The 25,269-nt window shown below is 39.0% G+C and overlaps 2 protein-coding genes across 7 annotated transcripts in view; one reads left to right on the forward strand and one right to left on the reverse strand.

Annotated features, from left to right (window-relative positions):
• DYNC1I2 (dynein cytoplasmic 1 intermediate chain 2) overlaps positions 1-5,439 on the forward strand; it is a 28,043-nt gene extending 22,604 nt beyond the window's left edge. For all 4 annotated transcript variants that reach the window (XM_057423891.1, XM_057423893.1, XM_057423892.1 and 1 more), the window contains 6 exons: positions 211-324; positions 568-701; positions 1,729-1,873; positions 2,723-2,863; positions 3,880-4,005; positions 4,705-5,439. In XM_057423891.1, the coding sequence (XP_057279874.1) occupies positions 211-324; positions 568-701; positions 1,729-1,873; positions 2,723-2,863; positions 3,880-4,005; positions 4,705-4,818 (774 nt within the window). In that variant the 3' untranslated portion in view covers positions 4,819-5,439. The remainder of the gene's footprint in view (positions 1-210; positions 325-567; positions 702-1,728; positions 1,874-2,722; positions 2,864-3,879; positions 4,006-4,704) is intronic.
• Positions 5,440-8,294: 2,855 nt separating this feature from the next.
• SLC25A12 (solute carrier family 25 member 12) overlaps positions 8,295-25,269 on the reverse strand; it is a 50,006-nt gene continuing 33,031 nt past the window's right edge. For all 3 annotated transcript variants that reach the window (XM_057423888.1, XM_057423889.1, XM_057423890.1), the window contains 7 exons: positions 24,620-24,672; positions 24,354-24,434; positions 14,190-14,330; positions 12,117-12,255; positions 9,672-9,830; positions 9,390-9,480; positions 8,295-8,864 (listed from right to left, as the gene is read on the reverse strand). In XM_057423888.1, coding sequence (XP_057279871.1) covers positions 8,678-8,864; positions 9,390-9,480; positions 9,672-9,830; positions 12,117-12,255; positions 14,190-14,330; positions 24,354-24,434; positions 24,620-24,672 — 851 coding nt within the window. In that variant the 3' untranslated portion in view covers positions 8,295-8,677. The remainder of the gene's footprint in view (positions 8,865-9,389; positions 9,481-9,671; positions 9,831-12,116; positions 12,256-14,189; positions 14,331-24,353; positions 24,435-24,619; positions 24,673-25,269) is intronic.

Below are 25,269 nucleotides of genomic sequence, written 5' to 3' on the forward strand. Positions count from 1 at the left end.
ATGCTATCACTGAAGATCTGGGCTGCTCGTAAAAAGCAAAGTGTCAGAAAAACAAATATTAGTTTTATAGGGGAGTATTCTTTGTGCTATACTGCAGTCAGTCTTTTTATGCTTTGTTAAATGGTGAAGTTATGTTTTGCTGTTTCTGTTACACCAGAATTGGTTGCTACTTGGACATTCTTTTTTCTGATAATATTTTACATTTCTTAGCACCCAGTGTACTGTGTAAATGTTGTTGGGACGCAGAATGCTCATAATTTGATTAGTATCTCAACTGATGGAAAAATATGCTCTTGGAGTCTAGACATGCTTTCTCAACCCCAGGTAAGATAACTTTGGATATATATATATATATATATATATATATATATATATATATATATATATAGTATCTATTCCAGATTAATATTTTGTACAACTTTAATGAATTGAAAAAACATTAATAAACATTTTCCTAACACACGGAACTATACTTGATAGCTCAAGAAGTATGTGATAAAGTATTTCCCTACCTGTGGAAATGTTGTGGGTTTTTTTTTAAGCTAGTTGCTGAAATTTTCTCTACAGGATAGCATGGAGCTGGTTCACAAACAGTCCAAGGCTGTGGCTGTTACATGCATGTCATTCCCTATTGGAGATGTCAACAACTTTGTTGTTGGCAGTGAAGAAGGCTCTGTGTACACTGCGTGTCGTCATGGCAGGTGAATACAGACTTTAATTGTTCAAAGGAAATAAATATAGTGAAAGGATGAGTCCCTGCATGCTCTGCACACTCCTAAAATCATTTACAGTGTGTATTTACTCCTTTATCTTGAAGGAGTTCAAAATAGCTGTATATGATTTCCAGTGCACACTGTTTCCTGAGTGAGAGCTTTATTAAAACCAGAAGAAGTTGGAATATTGAATTGATACTGTGCTGCCTTCAGTGTCTAGGAGTTGTTTGTGATGATGAGAGCACTGTAGGTCACTGCAGTTTTATTCATCTGAATTGTAGCAGAACATTCCGAACTTCGTATCGGTTCTGTAGCTAATTGTACAGTAACATCACGCACAAATCTTAAATTGGCCAGCTTTTCTCCTGCTGGTCAAATCTATTTTGAAATTGTCTGACTGTATCTTATCAATTGCTTTCTTAAATATAATTGAGTGTCCAGGTTTCATCTCAGATACACATCACCCTTGCCGCACAGTGTTTTGACTCCAAAATACCCCAAATTGTATCGCTTTGGCGTAACATCCTTCCCATCTGCTCCACCCCCCCCTTCTTTCTCATCGCTTCTGATAGGAGGCTATTAAGGATATATTGTTACTGGTTTATATCCAAACTCTGTGTCCATGAGAATACACGGAACTTCCCTTCAGCCCGTGGGAGTTCTGTGCTCATTCCTGAGGGCTGGATTTTGTTCTTTGCAGGAATTAAAGTTTTAGCTATTGCTTGGAGAATAATGTGGTTAAGTGTGTGGACTGGTACCTGCTGAATGAATCTCTTCTCCCTATGGTACATTTTGGCACTTAAGGTTAGCAGAAAATAGATACTGAAGTTAAGGTCTGTATTCAGGCCTGGTCTTCTGTGATCCTGTGGTGGTGAAGCCTTTTGCCATGGGGTAACCTTCATAGAAAGCAGCAAAATCTTCTTGTGGCTGTATTTAATTTGCATTTCAGTGCTGTCTCTGTCTGCAAGTGTACAATTTCCAGATAAATTAACCTTGGTTATATATTCTAAAACAGCAAAGCTGGAATCAGTGAGATGTTTGAAGGACACCAGGGACCAATCACAGGTATCAACTGCCATGCAGCAGTTGGACCTGTAGACTTCTCACATCTTTTTGTCACCTCTTCTTTTGACTGGACAGTAAAGCTTTGGACAACCAAGGTAACTTAGATAGTTCAGTGGTTTACTCCATAGTCCTTGACACAAGGTGGTGCTATAATGTAAGCTACTTAAGAAACTTCAGTAAACTGAAATCAAATTGTATGACGCTCTCTTGGTTCCTAACAGCAGGCCTGCAAAGAGGAGACAGCTGTTAACTGTAGTTAACAACATAAAGCTTGGCTTTCAGATTGTACATCATTTGTATACTTGCGATCCATTCTGTTCACCCTCTTGCCCTTTGTTTCACTAATTATTACAATGTAATCAGATGTAAATCATGTTGTAAAATAAGTTACTTTGTATTATGCACAAGGCAAATGTTTTGCTACAATTTTGTGGAGGGTTAAGGGGCAGCACCAAAACCTGATGTCAGTTAAACTCCAGGAGGCTCACAATTGATATGTGTGTCTTTCCCACAGCCAGAATTACCTCTTTCTGTGTTAGTTTGATGCCCTGGGGGATGCAAAGCAAAGGAAGCACTGTTGGAATCTCCCAGTAATAATCTGAAGTGCTGTCACTGAATTATCATTGGCTTGATTTAGAACGTTATTAATTCATTGAATTTACAATCTCTTACAATATTAGCTTGCTACTGATTTTTTTATGGTAGCAGCTACCAAAAAGGCTGCATGCTTTGGAAAGCATCCCTTTAACAATAGTAGTTACAATAGTATTAATTTCGAAATGCTTTTTTTGCAGAGGCATGTTTTTAAATTAAGTGAAAATGTGAATCACTCTGTAGTTATTGCTGATAGTGCTGCTGAAGTTCTGTATTTTGCTTTACCCATTAGCTTTGTAATTTTGAAGTGCAGAGTTTGGGTATTGCATTGTTACCTTTGCTTTTTTCAGAATAACAAACCCCTCTACTCCTTTGAAGACAACTCAGATTACGTTTATGATGTGATGTGGTCTCCAACTCACCCTGCCTTGTTTGCCTGTGTGGATGGGATGGGCAGGCTTGACCTGTGGAATCTCAACAATGATACTGAGGTGAGGCTGTCAGGTTAACAGTCAAACGCAGCTGGAAAAGTGTTCGTATACTTGGGGGAGGAAGAAATGTCAGAAGTTCAGCATAGTGTTTTGGTTTGGGGTTTTTTGTTGTTGTCCTTACGTGGTCTGTAGTTCCAGTACTTTGTGTGTAATGGATATTATTCTTTGGTTACAGGTTGTTACTCAAATGATTCCTCATAATGAGTAACAGTGGTAACTAAATTGTTTTAACTGTAACAAGAGTGCAAAGCATCTGTCAGTTTAACACTCATCCATGAAAGCGTTGATAGACTTCCCACAGGTATGGCCTTGGCAGCCTATAGCTGGACAGTGTCAGCAAACCTCTTACCCCCACGCTGCTGTTCCAATTGCCATATTACCTTTGCTATAATAATACTGCAATGAAATTACAATTTGTTGGTAAACTTAAGAGAAGTGAATATTCAGTTTTCTGGTGTGAGTTACAAACTTAATTATACTATAAATCTCATCTGAGACTTAAACTCCTTGGAGGTAGGTAAGAGGAAGAACCTGACAGATATTGAGTACTTAAAATTTCACCTTCTTCAAACTGCATTTAGAAGGAAGAGCAATTCTGCAGCACCGTGCCAGCCTGTGGCTTCAAAAAGGAGTTACCTGGTTCTAGCCTTTGGATAGCCAAAGCAGCTGACTTCATCTCTGCCCTCTGTCATAATCTTTCTTGAGATTGCAGGGCTCCTCCTTGCTGTCTGTTTGAATGCCTGTCAGCGCCTCATGTCTCATGACAAGAGTGCAGTGCAGATGTGCATTCTGGTAGAGGATGCCTGTACATTGGCCAAGGGACAAAAGATGTCTTGTTTTGGTCATGTCACTGGTGACAGCTTAGGGCCACTGAGAGTATGAGATCTGCATATTCTGTGTCAGCGGAAATGTTGGGCACTTCCTTTGATACAACACTGAGGGCCTAGAAGTGTTCTATAACCTGTAGCTTATGGAATCCTCATGCATTTTTATCCATGTGTTTTAAATGGATACAGGTGCCAACTGCAAGCATTACTGTGGAGGGTAACCCCGCGCTGAACCGCGTGAGATGGACACATTCTGGGAGAGAGATTGCTGTTGGTGATTCAGAGGGACAAATAGTTATATATGACGTGGGAGAGGTATGTATACCCTGTATTGTGCAACCTACATTGCAAAACACTTGAGTTTCTTTGACTTTTATTTAGCAACTTGCTTTTAATTTCCCCCCCCTGTGATTAGGAGTATAGGGTATAATTTTTATTTTCAAATTAATGTTCACTTTTGGGGTCTATTCCAGAAATAGTAGGATAACTTTTTAGCATGCTATCTGGCAGCCGCTGAGAAAGTAAAAGTATTATTCTGAGGCTAGTGAAATAAGACGGAAGAATCTTCTTTGTAACTGGGACATGTGAATTCTGACCACAGCTTGAGAAATGCAGAGCAAAAGCATTTTACAGTGAAGCAGTCCTGACCTTGTTCCTACAGGGAAGCTGTTGCTATTGCAAGTCTGTGTGTTGCAGTAGTATGTAACTAATTGATTGGATGAGGATGTGGCATTAGTATTCCCCTTTTGAGGCATCCCATCCATCTTGGATGGAGACTGATCATGCAAGCTTGTAAGAGTATCGTTACATACTTACTTAAATAGAGGATTCTGAAATTCAGCTTCCTTTATTAGTTAGAGCTTTTGGTGTTCAGACTATTTCAAAAGTTACACTACATAAAAATAAGCTTTTCTAGTGGAACCTCTTCTGAATGTTACTTAAGCGCTCTGCTGTTACAAATGAGCTCACTTCTTGTTTATCAGTAGGCTCAAATAACATTCTCTTTGTCAACAGCAAATTGCCGTTCCTCGCAGTGATGAGTGGACTCGGTTTGGTCGAACCCTGGCAGAAATAAATGCTAACAGAGCTGATGCAGAAGAGGAAGCTGCAACCCGCATACCGGCGTAGATCTGTAACAATAGGCAGCAGTGGTAGAATGGTGAATGATTTGATGCAAAGTGCACGTGTCAGTTCAAGTAATAGCTTACGGGAGGGATATATGGATTCAACTATGGACTTTGAAAATGTATTGAGATTACTGAAAATCAGATTGTCACTTTTTATATATAAATTACAAGCACATGCTTGGATTTGTGTAACTTTTAATACAGTTAACCTTGACTTTGCAAGGACCTTCTTTTGCTGAAACACTAACCTGGTGTAAAATTGCTATTGGGCTTCTGAAATTTCCACTTTGTAACAGTACGTATGAAAAGTGAAAGTTCTGTTTCTAAGCTAAACTTTCCATATTACAAAGACTAGCCTTCATTAGGTAGTTAATCTCTGAAGCATTCTTTAATTTGAATTACCCATGATAATAAGCATGCATATGTTCCAAGTAAGTTTCATTGTTTATATATGGATAAGGTAGTGGGTAATATATGGTAATAAAAAACTGTCTGTAGTTCCAAACTTGATAATTAGACCTGAATTAATGAAATACATATTTAATACCCAGTTCTTTTGTTTGAATTGGTGCATTAAAAGGTGAGACTGATTCATGAATAAATATTGTATGAGCACTTGTCAGCTGCCCTGACCCCTCATCTGTGACCCTTCAGTAGTTTGAGAGTAGGAAGTTTCTGGGAGCTGCCACTTTCATTTTACTACATGCTGCAGAGCTGTTTTCTACCCCCAACCTCCACTTCCCACCCTGGCAATCAGACAAAAGGAAAAAGGCTGCTGTTGTCAGTCTTTTCCATACGATAAGGAACTAGATTTTGACTTAATTTCTATAGCATGGTTAGCATTCTGTTAACTACAGACTGGCTACTGATTTTCCACATTAAGTATAATAAAGACATCTGCATTGATTTTAACAGTTTTATTGAAACAAAACTTCTCAATGGCTTGAAACAAAATGGTTGCAATTTTTTTTAGATTAATTTTTTTTGAGTACGTCTTTCTCATATATATAAAGTTTCCCATCAAGATCAGTTTTGGGGTTATGGTTCATGGGGGACATCATTATATTATTTGGTTGGGTTTTTTTTAGGTTGGTGGTTTTGGTTTGGGGCTTTTTTGGTTGGGTTGGGGGGGGTCAGGGGGGGAAGGTGGTTAAGTAAATATTCTGATTTGTACTAATTAGGCACTAAATCAATATTGATGCCTTTAATTTAGGACTTTAAGTTTGGTTCTGGTATTCTTAATCTGCTACAAGATTATTATTTTGCCAGAAGAGCTGTTTTGTATGCTTAAAAGTAGGAAATAGGTTTATATTCCATAATCAGCTTTAGGTCCAGAAGTATTCTTATTGTTTCTACAGTGTGTTTTAAGTTTGGTTTTGGGGTTAGGGTTTGGTTTGGTTTTCTTTTAATGCTTCTCCTTGTCTCAGTTCTGTTGTGAGCAGCTCACAGAGACACAGGCAGCAATAATAGCAGTTCTGTTTCAGGAGGTTCTTTTTCACTGAGCTTGAAAGTGAAACAGATTTAGGCTTCCACTGGTGTTGACTTGTCGAAAGTCCCCCTTCAGTAAAAAGTCATGTCGTTCACTTTGAGGGAAACGTACAAGGTAAATATCAACCTTATGACAGCAGCTATCTATTCAGTTGAGAAACATGTGAACAGGTACCACCGTGTGATGATTTTTACCCTTGAGGCGCAGGAATTCTTGTCTTGCTGTTTTGGACAGTTGGTTGGGGTTTCTTAGCTGTGGGTAGGTTTTTTATTTTTACTTAAATTGTTACTTCTCGTTTATTAATAAATACATTTCTTTCAGAGTTTGTTACCAGAAATCCAGTAGGTAAGGTTTTTTTCCCGTGGATTGTGGCATAAAGATATAGGTCATATGGCATCAGTTTTCCATAATTTTGACCTTTTGGTAATATTCAGTTATTACATTCCAGTACCAATCTGTATTCATTCCTGCTTGTGTTCCCCCCTCACAAAATAGTTGAGTACAGGTTAAAAACGTTGTAAAGCCCACACCTGCAACACGGAGACCAACAGTGATGTTAGGTACTGTCAATGATTATCCTGGGAGCCACACTGTCCAGTTTTGGAGCTATAAGAAATACAAATGCTGTCTTGCATTGTAAAGTCTCCTAAGGCCTCTATGAAGTCAGTCAACAAGCTGTGACTAAGATGAAAGGCCAGTGGTGGGTACCTGCCATTTTTGTATCCAACTTAGAAAAGTGCAGAATAAAACATAGATACAGGAGAGAGTTCCTGGGAAGCCTGTCTCTGTCTAGAAAACGGCACAGAACAGGTAATTCTTTATCCTGAACCGGAAAAAATAAATCCAAATAAGGATAGGAAGCCTTCTAATGGTGTTATACATATAAATACACACACATACATATTTGTACATATGTATGCATGATGCAGACTAGTGATCAAACTCCCAAGTTTAACATACTGTAACCTCTAGCTCACTAAATAGCACCAAATTTGTGTCTTGCTTAGAGGCTAGAACTGAAGGAGGGCTTGTCTGTACTTGCAGTGTTCATTTTTTAAGGAGGCCTTTCTTCATAAGCTGATTAAAGCTCTTCATGTTGGCCTGCTGTCACCTCAGCAAGAAAATAACAACCTCAGGTCAGTTCATACCGCCGGGACACACTGTACTGCAGGATGTTTGACCCCGAAAGAAACATGTAGAACTAAAGATGGGAGGTTGTCATACTTCAGTAAGCAAGGTTGGCAACCCCCCTCTCTCTTCTCTGCCAGTAGGTGTACTATTAACTGCTTTTCCTCTGGCTGTAGAAACCCAGACTCCCCTATTTCCTGTGACACCTTTGCATTTGAAAACTACACCATATAAACTTTTGGCAGACATTAAGCCAGAAACAGTTCAAGCTTTTTGTTTCTTCTCTCCTTTCTACTCAACTGGAACTGTAAACAATCAGTTTTGTATATTAGATGACTATTAAAGCCTGTCTGTTTCCCAGAATAACCTAATCTTTCAATGGTAAAACAATCTAGAAATAAAGAGAATGCCTTCAACTTTTTTAATAAAAAGTTTTCAATTTGGGAAAAATCACTCAGTAAATCCTGAAAAAAAATTATTGAGGCTGCTAATAACTGGCAAATAGTGTGTTTTAAATATGCTACCATAGGGGTAGGATCTATTACACATCTAGTATTACCTTGTATTTTGAGAGAATTCCTTGTTAACAAAGCACTGCTGCAAAATAAAATACTGTATGTGCTCATCTAACTACTGTCTTCTCTTGCACTTAACAAGCCAGCACATTGCCTTTTAATACCTTTGCTGTAATAAGCAGTGAAATGTGTTCCTTCAGAGGCTATGTCCTGTGCTGTACATTCATTAAATGGGTGCATCTAATCTTTACATTTTAATATGTGATCCGTAATCTGGAGAGGAAAAAAATAACGCAATCAATTGGACACCTTTTTTGTAAACACAAAGCAGTGAACTGACTGAAGTGGTTTTAAGTAGTTTATTGTCACGATTGTTAACAAAATGCCTTCAAAACATTCTGTACATTTCAAACTATTTTGAACTGCATTACTCGTATAAATGGGTATTGATATAGATGCCATGATGTCTCTGTACAAAGATGTACAATATGTACAGTAACATTAAATGCAAGCTGTGCAAGGCAAAGTCTAAGCTACAGGTTCACGCCGCTGGTTAAAATAAGGCATAGAACCTCAGCTTCAATCAGTTCCTTGTGTGCAAATAAATAAATGCAGGTATGTATCAATATCAGAAAGGAGTAATTAGATTTGCAAGCTCAGTTCAGCTAGAGCAACATGCAGCTGACTGGTGAATTTTTTCCACTGCATCACTTGTTAGGTTCCAGGATTCAGCTGCTACTTGGTTGAGCTGGGCTGACTGCAGGAGATCGAAATTTTGGAAGGTACAACCCAAATTTGTTTTCTATTCCAGCAAATGTAGCTGTAGCAAGTCTGTATCCACCTATGTGCTCAGGGTTAACAGGAGGAAGATCTGAAATTCGAGTTTTGGGGGTGGGTTCTGATCCAGAAGGTTTGCTGTTTGAACAAAGAAGAAGAAGAAAAAAAGCTTTTCCTTTATTTAAAGCGTTTTCTTAAGCCTGGGTAACTCTATAAAATCTAGACTAAATACTTTAGGCTTTTGTTTGAGTATGGAAGGCTGTTAAAGCTGACCTTAATTAATTCACTTCTACGTCAAGTAAAGTTGAGTTCAGACCACAGCTTCAAGGGAAATCAAGGCCAAAACTTAAGTTACATTTTTACCAATAGCTTTGTTAAATTTTGTTAACTTCCACTGACATGGGGATAAATGGACAAAATATTTTGCTACAATGGAAATACAAATTAATGTATTAAAATGAGATGGGTTTTCATCTCATCTGTTTAGAAGTAGCATGCAATTATCTCTCAATTTCATAAGGATGGGGGGATTTCTTGCATACTGCAACTTTAAGTACTTAAAGGCACCAAGTTTAAGTGGTCCCTTGCATGGGGTAAAAGAGTAAGCTTCTTCTTAAGTTCGCAGCTTTCTTGTACAAACTAAAAAGCAAATATCTGACTTACAGGCCTCCAAAATCGACATAAAGCCATCTCTGCAGAAGTTCATAAGTGACCAAAGTAACACCAAACTGGGGCGAAGATCTGAACACACGAGCTGTTAAATATTACAAATCACAGTGTCAAACAAAAGAATTTCTCAGGAGAGAAGCTGAACGTTTTTAACAAGCCATTAGATTTTTTCTGAATCAGACCTTGCAAATACTGCTCTAATTTGAGTCCTTAACAAAGCAAACGGTTAGTTTGCAGATCCAGGGTCAGCCCTAATATTCAGAGCATGTTTCTCACCTCCAGCTCCCTTCCAAAAAGCCAAAGCACCTTCTTCCTGTAGAATCTTTCGAAAGCAGTCAATAACTCCACTGTATGTTGTCTGACCAGCGCGAGCTGCCACTTGCAGTCTTGTCTTGATGACATCAGCAGGGGTTACCAAAGAAGCAGCAGGCACACCTTTTAGAAGAAAAACACATTTAATTTGCACAAAGACGCTTGCGAGAGGAAACACTTCTGAAAAATGCAACTACAAACTTTAACTTTTTTTTTCCAAAAAAACTAGGCTTTACTAAAAATGCAAGTTCTTACACTTGATGACAATATAAACTGTTGTGCTTGATACAATCATTCTGTTTCTTCTAAATTTAAAGGCTATAACTGATAGTAAAGAAAACAATAATTAATCAACAGCAATTCTCTCAACACCTTCTAGTGGGCTGTCATTAACAGTTTCAAAAAGACGAGAGGCATTTTTAAGTTCACTCATGCTATACCTGTAATAAGAGATATCCATAACAAAAATTAGTTGTGCAACCTTATTGCATTTCTTAAAGCTCTACAACATGTTTTGCAAATTAAGTGGATGATTGATCTGGGAAATTGAATACTACACACATGCATCTATTAATAAGAAAGCTGCTACTTAAACCATCTATTCTGCAGAAATACATCTGTACTGCTGTTTGCGCTGTTCGTAGGAGAACAAATGCTGCTTACTTCAATAGGCAAGCCATAAAAAGACCGAGGACAATGAAGGTATTTTACAAGCCTGCTTAGTACCAACTGCATGATACTAGCCAACACTGATGGAAGAACAAATCTCCGCTTCCAAGGCACCACTCTCAGCTTTCCAGTCAGAGGAAAGGAGAAAGTTTTCAGAAGTGTACTCCACAGTATGTAACTCTGATATCTGAGGTATTTCTGAATACTGTACAAATTTAATTCTCTTAAAAAGAGGAGCCATCTTTTGACTAGAACTTTGCAATTGATTCTGACTTGTGTTGTACTTTTACAATTGGTTAAAATTGAACTCAAATTTTAACAAATCACTGATCTGCGTAGGTAATCATAAACTCTGAAGTGTCACAGGCCAATTCAGGAGGTTTAAAAGGAAAACAGAAGCAATGTCATTAAGCCTACAAGCATACACTAATAGTAACCATATGCTATTTTCCTTTACAGCAGATACATTCAGACTATTCTTTCCTGCTGCGCACACATTACAGGACTAGATGGAACAACTGGGAATTTGAAATTTGCAATTCAGAAAGGCAAGTTCCTGTATACACTATAAAACTAGGCCTACAAGGTTTACACACATTTTTAATAGGGTTCATCACTTAGTACGTGTGACCCAGAAACACTAATCAAACAAACGAAGAGAAGCTGTGAAGTCTGTAATCTAAAATTAAAAACATTGATACGAGATACAAGTTAAATAATAACATTTATATGTGCTTCTAGGAGTACAGTAAGCTAAATAATTTTCTGTTTCTGGTAACTCTCAGTTGCTTGAAAATAAACAGGGCTACAGATCTGTGACTAGTTTCCTAGCTGGTCTCTCCCTTCCCTCTGGCACAAGGAGCACACCAACTGGCAAAGAGCAGGTGCAGCCAAGCTCTGTATCAAGTCCAGTGTGGGAAACCGCTCTTTACACACAGACAGCTCATGACTGATGTATATACAGTGATTCCTTATGACTGTAACAAGTAACAGAAGGTCTGTTCAACCCAGTGATGTTTCTAAACTGCACAGATTCCAACACTGAATCATTTGCGATTGAGAGGCTGCAGATGCCTGGTTTTCATCCTAGTGACCTAATCCCAGGCAATGCAGAATCCAGCTACCTCTATCCACATTTTTATATATCCACCACTGCAGTTCCTACACCTAATATTTTTATATCACTTGCCATTTAGTAAAACCACCTTTTTTATCACAGCTGCCTGTTCTCTTTATACTAAAGATTTTTGAAAAGAAGCCTTAAAATATTTTAAATTTCAGATTATGATACTTTAACTTCAGCTTCTTGACAAATTAATGTCCTAGTTTTAGCAATTACATTTGAACAAAGTTTCTTCTCAGTTATCCAGGACTCTAAAACTCGGTAAGTCATTTTCTTCCTAGCTCTTAGGATCTTTCATTTTATGTTCATCAAAGATTCAAATTAGTCTTCAACTCTGAGAGCACAGTAACAAGTAAAACCCCATTGAGACAGACAGATCAGATTTGACTACAAGTTGCTGAGCTGCATTACGCTGTTTATCCACATTATGCAAATGTAATTAGCTCTCATCAAAATTGCATCGCCTCCCACTAAGGATAACAGTGATCAAATTTAGATTAAATCAGATACAATGGTACAGTACCCTTCCTTTATATGGGGCTACTGAATGAATATTAAACATTACTCACTAAAAGAAAAAAAAAAAGGTACTTCTGGAAAACATTCTGCAAAATTACCTGCAATGGCTCCAGCTGTAAGGAGATTAAGTCCTCCCACATGGCCATTTTCATCAGCAAGCATCAGTTTACTGTGAGCATAAACAGGAAAGTAGATTGCAGAAAAGGGAATGTCTCTGAGGAAACATGCTTTGGCACCCTGTCACACAGAACAGAGATACAATACAGATAGATTTTATAAATAAGGTTAGAATTGATACCCAGCAAGCAGTCTGAGCCCACAAGTACCAACTCTTTTGATATACCAGGTAAATAACACAGCAAATTAAATGCCTCAGGAAACAGAAGATGGAGGGTTGCACTTGAAAAAGAATAAAGTACACCTATAGTAAGTTTCTAGAATGAGGAAGATTCAAGGTTCATGTCTAATTTCAGTACTCAACACATGACATCAATCCTCACATCAGTACCTAGAATAAGTATCTTTTACGTATGATCCAAGTGTGATGAAGTGACAAACGTCTGTCCTTACATCTTGCTGACAACCCACAATCTCAGAAGCAGCAAGACAAGCCTTTGCATGCCATTTTTTCCACTAAACACAAAAGCACTACTAAAATATCAGTGAGTACTGTAAGACTGGTCTCCACTGATAGTCATCTGGTTGACTGAAGAAGCTGCAGTGGAAGGTTAGCAAATAGAGGGAAACTGCTGCAAAATGGGAGCTGTTTAGTAAGTGGAAGGTACAGGAAGGCAAAACAGGTGGCCATGATAGTACTGCAAGGAGTAGCTCTTAGACACAGACTGGCATTAAAAAGTTCCTTAATAGAGCTCTGTGTGCTGTAAAAACACTGGAATACTTGGAATGAAACATATCTAATACTCTTAACTTCAGTCATCAGTCTGTTACCAAACTAAAATAACTCCTTCTATACAAAGCTCAAATGAGCCATCACATGTAAAAAAATCTCTTTTGCATACCCTGAAAACATGCATGTTACAAAAATGCCACTCCTTGCCTAAATATCCTCATGGTATACTCCAAGCATCAGCCTCTATGCAATGGAGCCACCTGAGGCCAGTCCCCCATCAGTTACATTAACAGACAGCACACATTACATACAAACCCTTTGTGGTTTAAACAGACCTTCTTTCTTCAATCATTTTCATACAGATACTTAATGCTCCAAAATGAGTTCTTACAGTTATTCACAAATGAGAATTCTGAAGAACAGCATCATTTTCAATAAGCTCAATTGATTAATTACTACAAACGGAAATGGTAATTTTGTCCCATGTACCAAAATACCTGTGATCTTTAGGAATTTTAATGGCCCTGAATCTCATCTACTGAATTCAAAACAAAAACTTCAGCTCTAAAAGTAAATTTGCACATTTTTATAGCATTATTGCAGGTCTATGGACAGATCACGTAAAACAATGTTTCGTAAGTGCACAGCTACTACAGCTGCAGAATTTACGTATTACCCCTTGCACTGGCAGAGGATGTAGGAAGAAATACTCTTCCTTGTTTAAGAAAACTAATAGCTTCTGCTCCATTACATCTGATCTGTAATGATGGTAGTAAGTATACCTGCAGGGATGTTGACTGGCATTCTGCTGAAGTACAGTACAATATGGGCTTTTTTTTTTCAGTGGAATTTGTTATTGACAAATACCACCACTTCTTAAAAATCTGAATCCTACTAAACTGTACTACTGTTTCACTGCCATCAAATTATTAAGACAAAGAGAATATCCTGCTGCAAGACAACAATAGATTCAAAATAAATGTAAGAAAAACACACAGGGAAAAGCTACAGAAACTTTCCACTAAACCCCACCAAATGAAACGATTGGTGCCAGAAGCCAGCAGGTCTGCAATACAGGACCCCCTGTAGCTTGGCATAAAAGCTCAAAGGATAGCATGGGGGAGTACTTTTTTGTATCCCACTGCCATTAATATAGAAGTGGGGTTTCTTCAGTTTTTCACTGTAAGGCTGCCCTGCGGGAAGAGATTGGTTTTAAATTCAAAAGATGTCTTTGTTTTAAACAGACTTTGTTTCAACAATGGAAAAGTTTAGCATAAACCATAAAATGATGAAGCCGCTCAAAGCAGAAATAAATACATACCTTATAAAGGCCAAGAAGGCCCAAATCTTTTATAACAGAGATGGCACTGACTCTGGGTCCTGTAGTGATTTCTCCTGCTACCTGCAACCGAATCTTTACTATCTCCAGAGGATTAGTGAAGATGACCTGGGAAGCTCCTGCCTGCAAACCCAAAAAGAAAATAAATTGCATTACTAGAGCATGCGGTGACAGATTGAATTTTGCAAGGTGCTGAATGCCTTCACTTGTCACTGCACTGGCTGATATTCTCATGTAAAAATATGAGATACACTTAATAAAGCACCTGTCAGGAAGGTAAAAACCCCAAATCAGAAACCATGGGTTTGCACAAAATAAACCTTTCTATTTCTATGTTTATAGGCCACAGAGGTGGATTAATTCAGCCTGTCTCTGCTTTTCTCCTTGACACCACTTTCTAGAAGTCATGGCTGTGTTTAAAAGTCTAAGATATTACACAAAATACTAAACTAATTGCTAGACTTGTACTACTAGAATATAAAACACATATAAAGAAGACCTTATGTTTATTCAATAATAATCCATCACCAACATGTAGACATGTTATTTGCATTTAGTGGTGATGCTGTTTAAAAGGTAAATTTGCATTTAATGGTGTAATTTTAAATTATTAAAAAAGGTGTTTGGAGTTTTGTTTAGCAGCCTTTAATTGTCCTAAGTGGAAACAAAATATAAAATTTAAATAGGAAGAGTAACATTTCCATATATGATACTAGATGGAAACAGGAATCCTATCTTTCTCTGAGCCGAGTATGACAGATGTTTCATGCAGGAAAACTCTGTTAGCAGTGCTAAAGGACTATCTTGCAAACTTCCTAGTTTAATAGTGTTGCAGAGCTGCTTCAGCTGCTTCTTCAACCAAAGACTTTCAAAGAAATGTGTTTCAGATTTGAGAAGGATTCAGTCTGACAGTTCAGTTTCAGAAGCACATAAACTTATTTAAAATGACATGTTTAGATTTCTCCCTGGTTTGCTATAGGTGCTACAGCATTGGCTTCTGGGGAAGTTCATCACAAAACAGCTAAATTTTACTAAGCTTCCTTTTTCCCCTTATTCCTAAACCACCTTCTTTCATTTAAAAATTAAGTCCACTTCCTTAAAATTTATGGCATATAATCACTTGAATACAGCCAACTTTAAAAAGCATTTCTTTCACAATCTAAAAGCTCCTCTTAATCCTTAGCTATTCCTCTGACCCATCAACTTTTACTGAAGGAAAAATATGCAGAACATCTGCAATTAAAGCTTTTTTCTACTTCTAAATTGCCCAGGAAATAAACTGTAGTTTTTAATATTGGTGATGTGTCTGTGGAGTTAAATGAATAGTCCACTACAGCACCTGGACAGCATGTATGGTGTTTTCTGCTAATTGTTCAGAACTAATGAACTAATGATCTAATCCTTTCTGCCTATAGCACTATCTTCCTCTCTCCAGCAGCAGGCAGAATAAACTTGAGATCAGCCCTGAAGCATGGCTTAGAAGTTGGTGACTTGAATTATTCTCGACTTAAGACAAAGGAACACTCCAAACCTCAACAGCTCCCACTGAGAATGACCAAGCACCAGGGTACTATCTATGAGATGGTAGGCATGAAGCATCAAAATCTTCACTGACTAAGCATCCAACACTTCTCTGGACTTTTACTGAGCACACTGCCATCCCTTTACTGGAAGTCCCATTTATTACTTCACACAGTAGACATTTCAAATCATCATTGTTATGGCTTTACTAAAGCATGTGGACCCAAACAGTGGAAGATCAGCCCCTGCTTTTGATTAATTACCTCCACTGCAGTAGTTGCTGTCTTTAATGCTTTCCACTCAAATGATCAGTCTATGTCGTTAATGTCTGCTTTATTCCCTCACTTCTTCACCTCTTTGAAAGAAAATCAAAACCTAAATTTCTGTGGACGTTTACTGCAACCATTGGGAAGATGACCAGGCAAACTTGTTGCATCTTCTCCGTTCCTTGGATTTACTGCACTGCGTTTACATAGTTACTTGACATCACTTGTGTCCAAAGCCATTATTCACTCTTTACATGTCATCTCACTTTTTCTTTCCTAGCTCATACACAGCTATACATGCAAGATGAAATGGCTGTCCTGCTAGGCAAAGTTTCCATCTAAATAAAAGTTATAAAATTGACATCTGGCAAGTTCTGTTACACAACAACAGGTTTTTTGAAACACTGCATCAAACAGAAAAGCAATTTCAAATGTTTATAATTTCCTTACCTCATTTTTAAAATCATTTGGTAGACAAAACATTAAGCAGGATGTTCTTCTTACATAACACAATGCACCACACAAAAAAATTCAAGTAACTTTAAATTAAGACCCTAAGCTACAAATTCATTCCTTCTAGACAATTACCAGCTACCTGCCTATTAAAGATACATCCTTTGTTTACATATATATGTGATATTCCATTTTTTATTTTTAATGTTATAAATTAGCACATCCTGCAGAGCAGCTGAAATAACTCTATTTGCCTAACACCCACTACAGAAACACAAATAGGCCAATTCATAAACATTTCTATTTTCTACCCTGAATTCAATCTTCCTGCAATTAACATTCTCCTCTCATAGGTGTACAACTCCCTACCTTTCTGTTCAAATCATCAATAGCCTTCTTCTGATACAGAAATGAACAGAGAAGACTCTAAACACAATGCATGTTAATAATTTAGTAGCAATACTAATCATATCTACAATGTTACAAATTGTATGTACTTGGAAACAAATTATATATTATAATATTAATATTAAAATATGACCTGATGGTGGTTATTGAGCGAAATAAAATATAAGGAAAGCCCTAGCATATGCTTGTATTATCAGTATAAAACCATTTGAAAAGCTCTTAATTACACTTTGAACTCTGAGTATTCACAGCGTTGACAAACTTCAACAAGCAGCTTTCTCAAAAAGAGCCTTAAGTGTCAAGATACCATGTTAAATGCTCCCTATCAGCAATATATACTTCTATTCAAGTCTTGACTTTTCATACTGTTACACTTGGAGTTCAGCAAACTTTTCAGCAGAGCAGCGATTTAACTCACACTTAGGCACTGAATTCAGTGGAGTTGCACGAATGAATAAGGTCCTTCACAAGTACAGTTAAGACAAACATCGATTTTAATACAGAATATGTATCCTTGGATGGATAAGGAACTGCTGAGGAAACTTCGAAGGAAAAAAGAGGCTTATAAAAGGTGGAGGATTATAAAAGGTAGAAGCAAGGACAGGAGGCCTGGGAGAATACAGGGATGTTGTCCGGGAAGCTAGGGACCAAGTTAGGAAAGCTAAGGCCGAGTTAGAATTAAACTTGGCTAGGGATGTGAAAGATAACAGGAAGGGATTCTATAGGTACATTGCAAATAAAAGACAGACTAGGGACAATGTGGGCCCTCTCCAGAAGTTACCAGGACAACTGGCTACCCTGGATTTGGAGAAGGCTGAGGTTCTGAATGACTTCTTTGCCTCGGTCTTCACTGGCAAATGCTCTGACCAAAGCACCCAAGTCTTGGAAGGCAGACACAGGGACTGTGAGAATGAAGACCTTGGGCCCACTGTAAGAGAGAATCTGGTTCGAGACCATCTTAAGAACCTGAACATGCACAAGTCCATGGGTCCTGATGAAATCCATCTGCGGGTCTTAAAGGAGCTGGCAAATGAAGTTGCGAAGCCGCTGGCCATCATATCTGAGAAATCATAGCAGTCAGGTGAAGTTCCCGATGACTGGAAAAGGGGAAATATAACCCCCATTTTCAAGAAGGGGAAAATGGATGACCCGGGGAATTACAGACCAGTCAGTCTCACCTCTGTGCCTGGCAAATCTTGGAGCAGATTCTCCTGGAAGGCATGCTAAGGCACATGAAAAACAACAAGGTGCTTGGTGACAGCCACCACGGCTTCACTAAGGGGAAATCCTGCCTGACCAATTTGGTGGCCTTCTATGATGGGGCTACAGAACTGATGGACAGGGGTAGAGCAGTTGATGTCATCTACCTGGACTTGTGCAAAGCTTTTGACACTGTCCCACAGGACATCCTTGTCTCTAAACTGGAGAGACATCAATTTGATGGATGGACCACTCGGTGGATAAAGAACTGGCTGGAAGGCCGCACACAAAGAGTTGTGGTCAATGGCTCAGTGTCCGGCTGGAGACCAGTAACGAGTGGTGTCCCTCAGGGATCGGTGTTGGGACCGGTCTTGTTCAACATCTTTGTCGCTGACACGGACAGTGAGATTGAGTGCACCCTCAGCAAGTCTACCGATGACACCAAGCTGTGTGGTTCGGTTGATACGCTGGAGGGAAGGAATGCCATCCAGAGGGACCTTGACACCCTTGTGAGGTGGGCTGATGCCAACCTCATGAGGTTTAACCATGCCAAGTGCAAGGTCCTACATCTCGGTCGGAGCAATCCCAGGCACAGCTACAGGTTGGGCAGAGAAGAGATTCAGAGCAGCCCTGCAGAGAAGGACTTGGGGGTGTTGGTTGATGAAAAATTAACATGAGCCAGCTTCAGTGTGTGCTCGCAGCCCAGAAAGCCAACCGTATCATGGGCTGCATCAAAAGGAGTGTGACCAGCAGGTTGAAGGAGGTGATCCTGCCCCTCTACTCTGCTCTCGTGAGACCTCACCTGGAGTATTGTGTGCAGTTCTGGTGTGCTCAACATAAAAAGGACATGGAACTGTTGGAACAAGTCCAGAGGAGGGCCACGAGGATGATCAGGGGGCTGGAGCACCTCCCATATGAAGACAGGCTGAGAAAGTTGGGGCTGTTCAGCCTGGAGAAGGCTGCGTGGAGACCTCATAGCAGCCTTCCAGTATCTGAAGGGGGCTATAAGGATGCTGGGGAGGGACTCTTCATTAAGGACTGTAGTGATAGGACAAGGGGTAACGGGTTCAAACTTAAACAGGGGAAGTTTAGATTGGATATAAGGAAGAAGTTCTTTACCATGAGGGTGGTGAGGCACTGGAATGGGCTGCCCAGGGAAGCTGTGAATGCTCCATCCCTGGCGGTGTTCAAGGCCAGGCTGGACGAAGCCTTGGGTGGCATGGCTTAGAGTGAGGTGTCCCTGCCCATGGCAGAGGGATTGGAAATAGATGATCTAAAGGTCCTTTCCAGCCCTAACTATTCTATGATTCTATGTAACACAAAAAACCCTCACTTTTTCATTGTGTACTTAGAAAAAAAAAATAATGTGACTTATTTTTCATTTGTGTGCGTTTTTTAAGTAAAGGATTGCCTATCTATCTGACACAGAATGGGTGAGGCAGGGGCAAGTGTTGCCTGGGGAGCAGAGGAACAGCACTCCCCAGAAGAGGATGCAGAGCAGAATAGCACAAAGGATCTCCAAATAAAAATGAACTGGCAGCATGGAGGGTTGCAATGCAATTCTCCATGCTTCTGTGCAATCACTGGCAATCATCATCATTCTTTTTCAAAGTATTTTACTCCAGCTGTCAGCTATGTATGTTAAATACACGTGCACATATATATACACACAGAAGTATACATTGCAGTCCTTGAACTTCTTTTGGAGAAGGTGCACTAAATCTAGATTTCCCCCCCCTCCCCAAAACCTCTCTTCACACATAAATTACAACAGACACTTTTAAAAAGGTTGACAAATTTGTTTCTGAATGGAGGTTATTCATACACATAAAAAAATACCAGTAATAAAAATGTCTACTTAACCTTAATGTCATGTAAAATAACTCCACAAGGAGCAAATAAAGGAACTAAATCTGACAGCAAAGGTTATGTGAGAAAAGATGTAGTTTGAGATCCCACAGCAAACGCCCCATGACATGCCAAAGGCTGAAGGAAATACACAAATGACCCTGCAACATGAGACCTCTTGCCCTTTCCAATTCCACCCGAAAGGCATATGCTACAAAGGGGGAGAGGCCTATTTCAGGCCCTTCCTTCCTTCCTTTTTGAAACCACCACATCCTGGACCACAACCATGTCCCTTACAAGCAGCTAAAACAAGGTGTTACTTTAAAAAGTCTGGTTTAAAAACATCAAAAGAACTTGCACTTCTTTCTCATAGCAAAGCTGTCATTGTTCACGCACCTACACTAAGCTTAATGTCTCTTACTAAACAATAATTTTATCCCTAACTTTAAATGTCCACAACAGAGATCAGGATAAAGCAGTAAAGTTTAATTCTGCTTCTAATTTTATCTGTTTAAAGTATATTAAATGAAGTAGCATCTTCAGGATTTCAAAGTAGCCTGACAGCTATAATTCTGTATTTTATGTTTGTTAAATAAACCAGTGACATTTTAAATCATTTTTTCAAAAATAAATATTTGACACATTCCTATTTGCCTGATAAGTTAACATGTTTGCGTGTATGTGTATATATATGTATAAATACATATGAAAATTCTTTTTACAAGTATGACCAAAATATTTAGACTAAATGTTACATTTAATGTTTAAATATGTAAAAGTATTAAAATCAATGGTAAATTTGGACCTTGATCTGTATGCATGTGCAGACATGTACACACACTCCTCCCAACCCCTAATCATCAACAGATGCACTGTTTACACCCCCAAGAAGGGTTCTTAGACCTTTTCTGCCTGGCACTCCACATCTGCTTCCTTCCTGTAGCGCAAATCGGAAATGTCTTTTGATCAAACAAGATTCATCCATTCAAAACGCTAAGCACCATGCACACTGAATGATGGGAAGAGTCCATTTCTTCCCATGTAACTCAGAGAAATTACAGCTTAAAAATCACAGCATCTTTACCTACAGTAACAGTATTTATGAATCGTTTATGTAACATTAGATGTCTACTTCAACACTGCTTCCCAACTGAGAACAGAGTTGCCCTACAGCACCTTGCCCTTCATGATGCAGTCACATGCGTCATGCGTGTAAGCTCCTTTGAGAAGCACTGTCTGTATCAGGTATGCACTCCCTGCTTCCCCAGCCACTGTCAGGATACAGGAAATTATTAGCAAAGCCTCAATCTCCCTGCAACTCAAAGCTACTGATAGCTGAAAACTCCAAAGGCAGGAATGCAGGCTAATGACTGAATTACAATGAAATGTAATTCAATTAATTACAGTAACAGTAGGGACAGAAATTGCTTGCTCTGAACATGCATAAGTGTGGATAGCGCTGTTGATGATTAACAAACCAGCATACTCTCAGGAAGGTAGGAAGACGGGATATCAGTTTCATCCACCAGGGATCAGAGTCCTTTCATTGACAGGTATGACCTGATCCACTGTAACTGAGCTGCCCCGCATAGCTGTTCTGCAGTGCTCAAATATAGCTACAGCTTGAGAGCAGCTGGGAATATCTGGGCTCTGACAGAGCAGACCCTACACTTCCCAATGACATTTACATTGCCCAGCGGCTAGCAGGTAGGTTTCAAGGAGCACAGGGCACAGGCTACTTGCGGGAGGTCCCTACCCTGCAGTAAGGAAGGAAACACAACAGACAGGCAGCTGACCATGTAAACAGGCCACTGCATGGGCAGCATCTTTGTTAACAGCTACAAGAATTAAGACATTTCCTCTTAGTGGGAACAGGAGTTTATTCCATAACCTTATAGGAGATGATTATAATTGGAGCCTGACAAGTAAGATTTTGGCCCAAGAGATCCAGTCACTTGGAGTTACTGTTTCTGAAGGAAGCACGTGCCTATGGGTAGCCTCTTTGCTGGACGGAGTAGCACTTTTTACAGACACTCCAGAGCTGAGATAATGAACAGACTACACAGGTTCTTTTAAATCACTACTATCAGAGGATTCACTTGTCCTCACGTGTGGGTCTTGAAAGACTGTAACACCATACATTAGATTTGATATGGCACTGCCAGCCAGAGAGGAGAATCTGCTAGGTCTGCTGGAGCCTTGCCCAAGCTGTCTCCATTTCCTCACAAGGATTTTTTTGACTCATTGTCGAGGACTGTAGCATGCACAATGTGCTTTTGTACAGCTCACAAGAGGGTGGGCCTTCAAAGGTCAGGAAGGCTTCTCCTGTAATCTCTATAAAGGGGCTGAAAATACGGCGCACTCATTTTGCTCATCCACTATCAGTTCCAAACCAGAAATGTTGAAAACGTGCATTATTCCTGTTAAACAGGAAAAGGTTCAGCACTAAACACAGGCAAATGAGAGAGATAATAATAAGTACATCTGAGAACTATATAAGAGCATAATGCTGCTCCTTCTGATTTTATGACAAGGTTAAAAGCATGTTTTGAATTTAGCCTATATTAGTAGTGAACTGTTGGTCTCCAAGTGAGACTTCACTTGGAGTTTTGCGTACAGTTCCGATGTCCTCAACATAAAAAAAACATGGAACTGTTGGAACAAGTCCAGAGGAGGGCCACAAGGATGATCAGGGGGCTGGAGCACCCCCTGTATGAAGACAGGCTGAGAAAGTTGGGGCTGTTCAGGCTGGAGAAGACTGCATGAAGACCTCATAGCAGCCTTCCAGTATCTGAAGGGGGGCTATAGAGATGCTGCGGAGGGACTCTTCATTAAGGACTGTAGTGATAGGACAAGGGGTAACGGGTTCAAACTTAAACAGGGGAAGTTTAGATTGGATATAAGGAGGAAGTTCTTTACCATGAGGGTGGTGAGGCACTGGAATGGGTTGCCCAGGGAAGTTGTGAATGCTCCATCCCTGGCAGTGTTCAAGACCAGGTTGGACGAGGTCTTGGGTGACATGGTTTAGTGTGAGGTGTCCCTGCCCATGGTAGGGGGTTGGAACTTGATGATCTTAAGGTCCCTTCCAACCCTAACTATTCTATGGTTCTATGATTCTATTAATAAAATATTTAAGTGTTAAACAATAAAGAAAAGCCAAAAAAAAAACTGTTACCCACATCCAGGTACTGAAAATAATTTAAAAATATATGAAATCCAGACAGTCCCACAGTAACCCATCCTTTTGTATTAACAGAGAGAGAAGGAATACAGAAATAATGAAGAAAGGTAGCCTCACCCCAACCAAATAATATATTTCAGTAAAAAAGAACATAAAATAATAAAACTGATTATCAGATGCTTGATTTTAATTATTAATTTAAGCACCGAGAAAAACACTAATGAATTATATTCACTTCAGTTACAAATGCCTTGTATGTCCTTTTGTGTTATTGAGCTTTCCAGAAAGTTTTGTCTTCTGCTAGCTATACATCACAGCTGCTTTCTCACATTTCTCAGAAAATAAACTTTATACACTGACAGGTGAAGACTCAAGCATGTACTAGGCTGCCAAATTCAATCAGGCAGAACTATACGCAGCCTCCCTTCAGGGCTGCTTCTTTGAATTAAAAGTTTGCAGAGGTCAACAACCTTTCTGCCCCCGGTTTTTTTGTAAGCAGAGGAGGTTTTATACCAGCCTGTCAGCCTACTCAACTGGAAGTTATTAGTGTTCTCTGCTACAAAAGAAACCTAACTCAAGCCTTAAACATTTTATAGGGATAACAACTGTTGGGGAATCCCACAAATGAAATCAGCCAATGTGCAAAACCAAAAGAGATCTATCATCAATATCAATTCAAACCACTTACAGATTGTTAAGAGACCCATTGAATTACAGCCCTCAATCTCAACAAAAACACAATTTGGTTTTGAGCTGTATTTAGATGATGGATGTAGTTCGCTTCTGGAGTAACATGGCTGGATTTTATACAAAGTCATTTAAACAGAAAATTTGCTCATACCTGTTACCTGAAAAGCAAGACTACATCATTCTGGTTTTCCACATTTTTGCTAATAAAAAAATTCGCATATAGCAAGATGAAGAGTGTATTTCTTTTCCTTCTTAAAAACTTCAGCAAGAAATAGATCTTCTACATTGTTCTAGCCCTGAAGGAAAATCAAACATCATCTCTATAATCCTTTCTCAAAGGATTATATCTTTCCAAACGAACCATGAACAACAACCCAGGCAAAAGTATGGACAGGGAGAAAAGGTCCCCTCTCTTTAGCCTTTTGTGAATAAAACCATTGCTGAAACTGAAAAAGAAACTGGGCCAAAAGAAGTTGATGAAGGACATAATTCCAAGGGAACTCAGCTCAGAAGTATGCAAATATTTCCAAACAGAAAACAAGAATAATTTTTCCCTGGGAATACAGGATGGATACTTACACAGCCTCCAGCAAGGACCTCTGCAGGAAGTGGAATGGAACCATCTTTCTTAGTAAATTTGTCTCGGACAAAGTCATTAACCTAGTAACGATACAATACATTACACACAATTTTAAGTTATTTTTCCTCCTTACTAAGAGACATCAAGTACATCTGCAACCATATGTATTAGAGTGCTTGTAAGTGGTCATCTTTCACACATTTTAGGAAATAAATCCTGTTATGTTAACAAACAAAAGGATGCCAGAAAAAAAAAAGGTACGTACAGTTAGCTTAATAGCCTTTTCTGGAGCAACACCTATCAGCTGTGGTAACAAGCCTATAGAAACAAAGACATCATAAGGCAACATTATCTTCCTAATAGAGAAACTAGCATTTTATAAGAGCGCTACAGAAATGCCTTTCTGCACATGGGATATCCTTTGAGGTGGATGTCATTTAAGTGTGTGATGCTGCTAGAGCACTACGTATTCATACCACCCAATTTTATGTTAAGATCTCTGTTGAACATGGTAATAAAAAGGGCGACCAGATCTGCCTTCCACAACCAAGTCAAGCCTAATGCTGTTGCTGTACAGAAGTAAAAAAAGGTAAGGACTGAACATACACCTTAGATATGTCTATTACATAAGAATTCATTTGACTTTTTTAGCAACTTAGTATCATTTTCCCCTAAACCTTACAATCACTGTTTAAAGTAGGAGAGTAATTGTGAGACATACATGACTGATAAATGATCAACTCACTTTTACTTGATTCACTGACCTGAGTTTTCTGAAGGCTCCGGTCAACTAAGCATGAAAAGGATTTTCTTTTGTTCAGTCCAACATGGTAGCAGGAACTTCTTTAAACCCTATTACTGTTAAGTATTTTTTATCTCACCCAGAGGAAGCCTTAATGAAGAGAAACCTATCCT

Source organism: Pezoporus wallicus, unplaced genomic scaffold (genome assembly GCF_028554395.1).
Source record: "Pezoporus wallicus isolate ANWC-B61680 ecotype Strahan unplaced genomic scaffold, APGP_CSIRO_Pwel_v1 contig_1181, whole genome shotgun sequence".
Lineage (NCBI taxonomy): Eukaryota > Metazoa > Chordata > Aves > Psittaciformes > Psittacidae > Pezoporus > Pezoporus wallicus.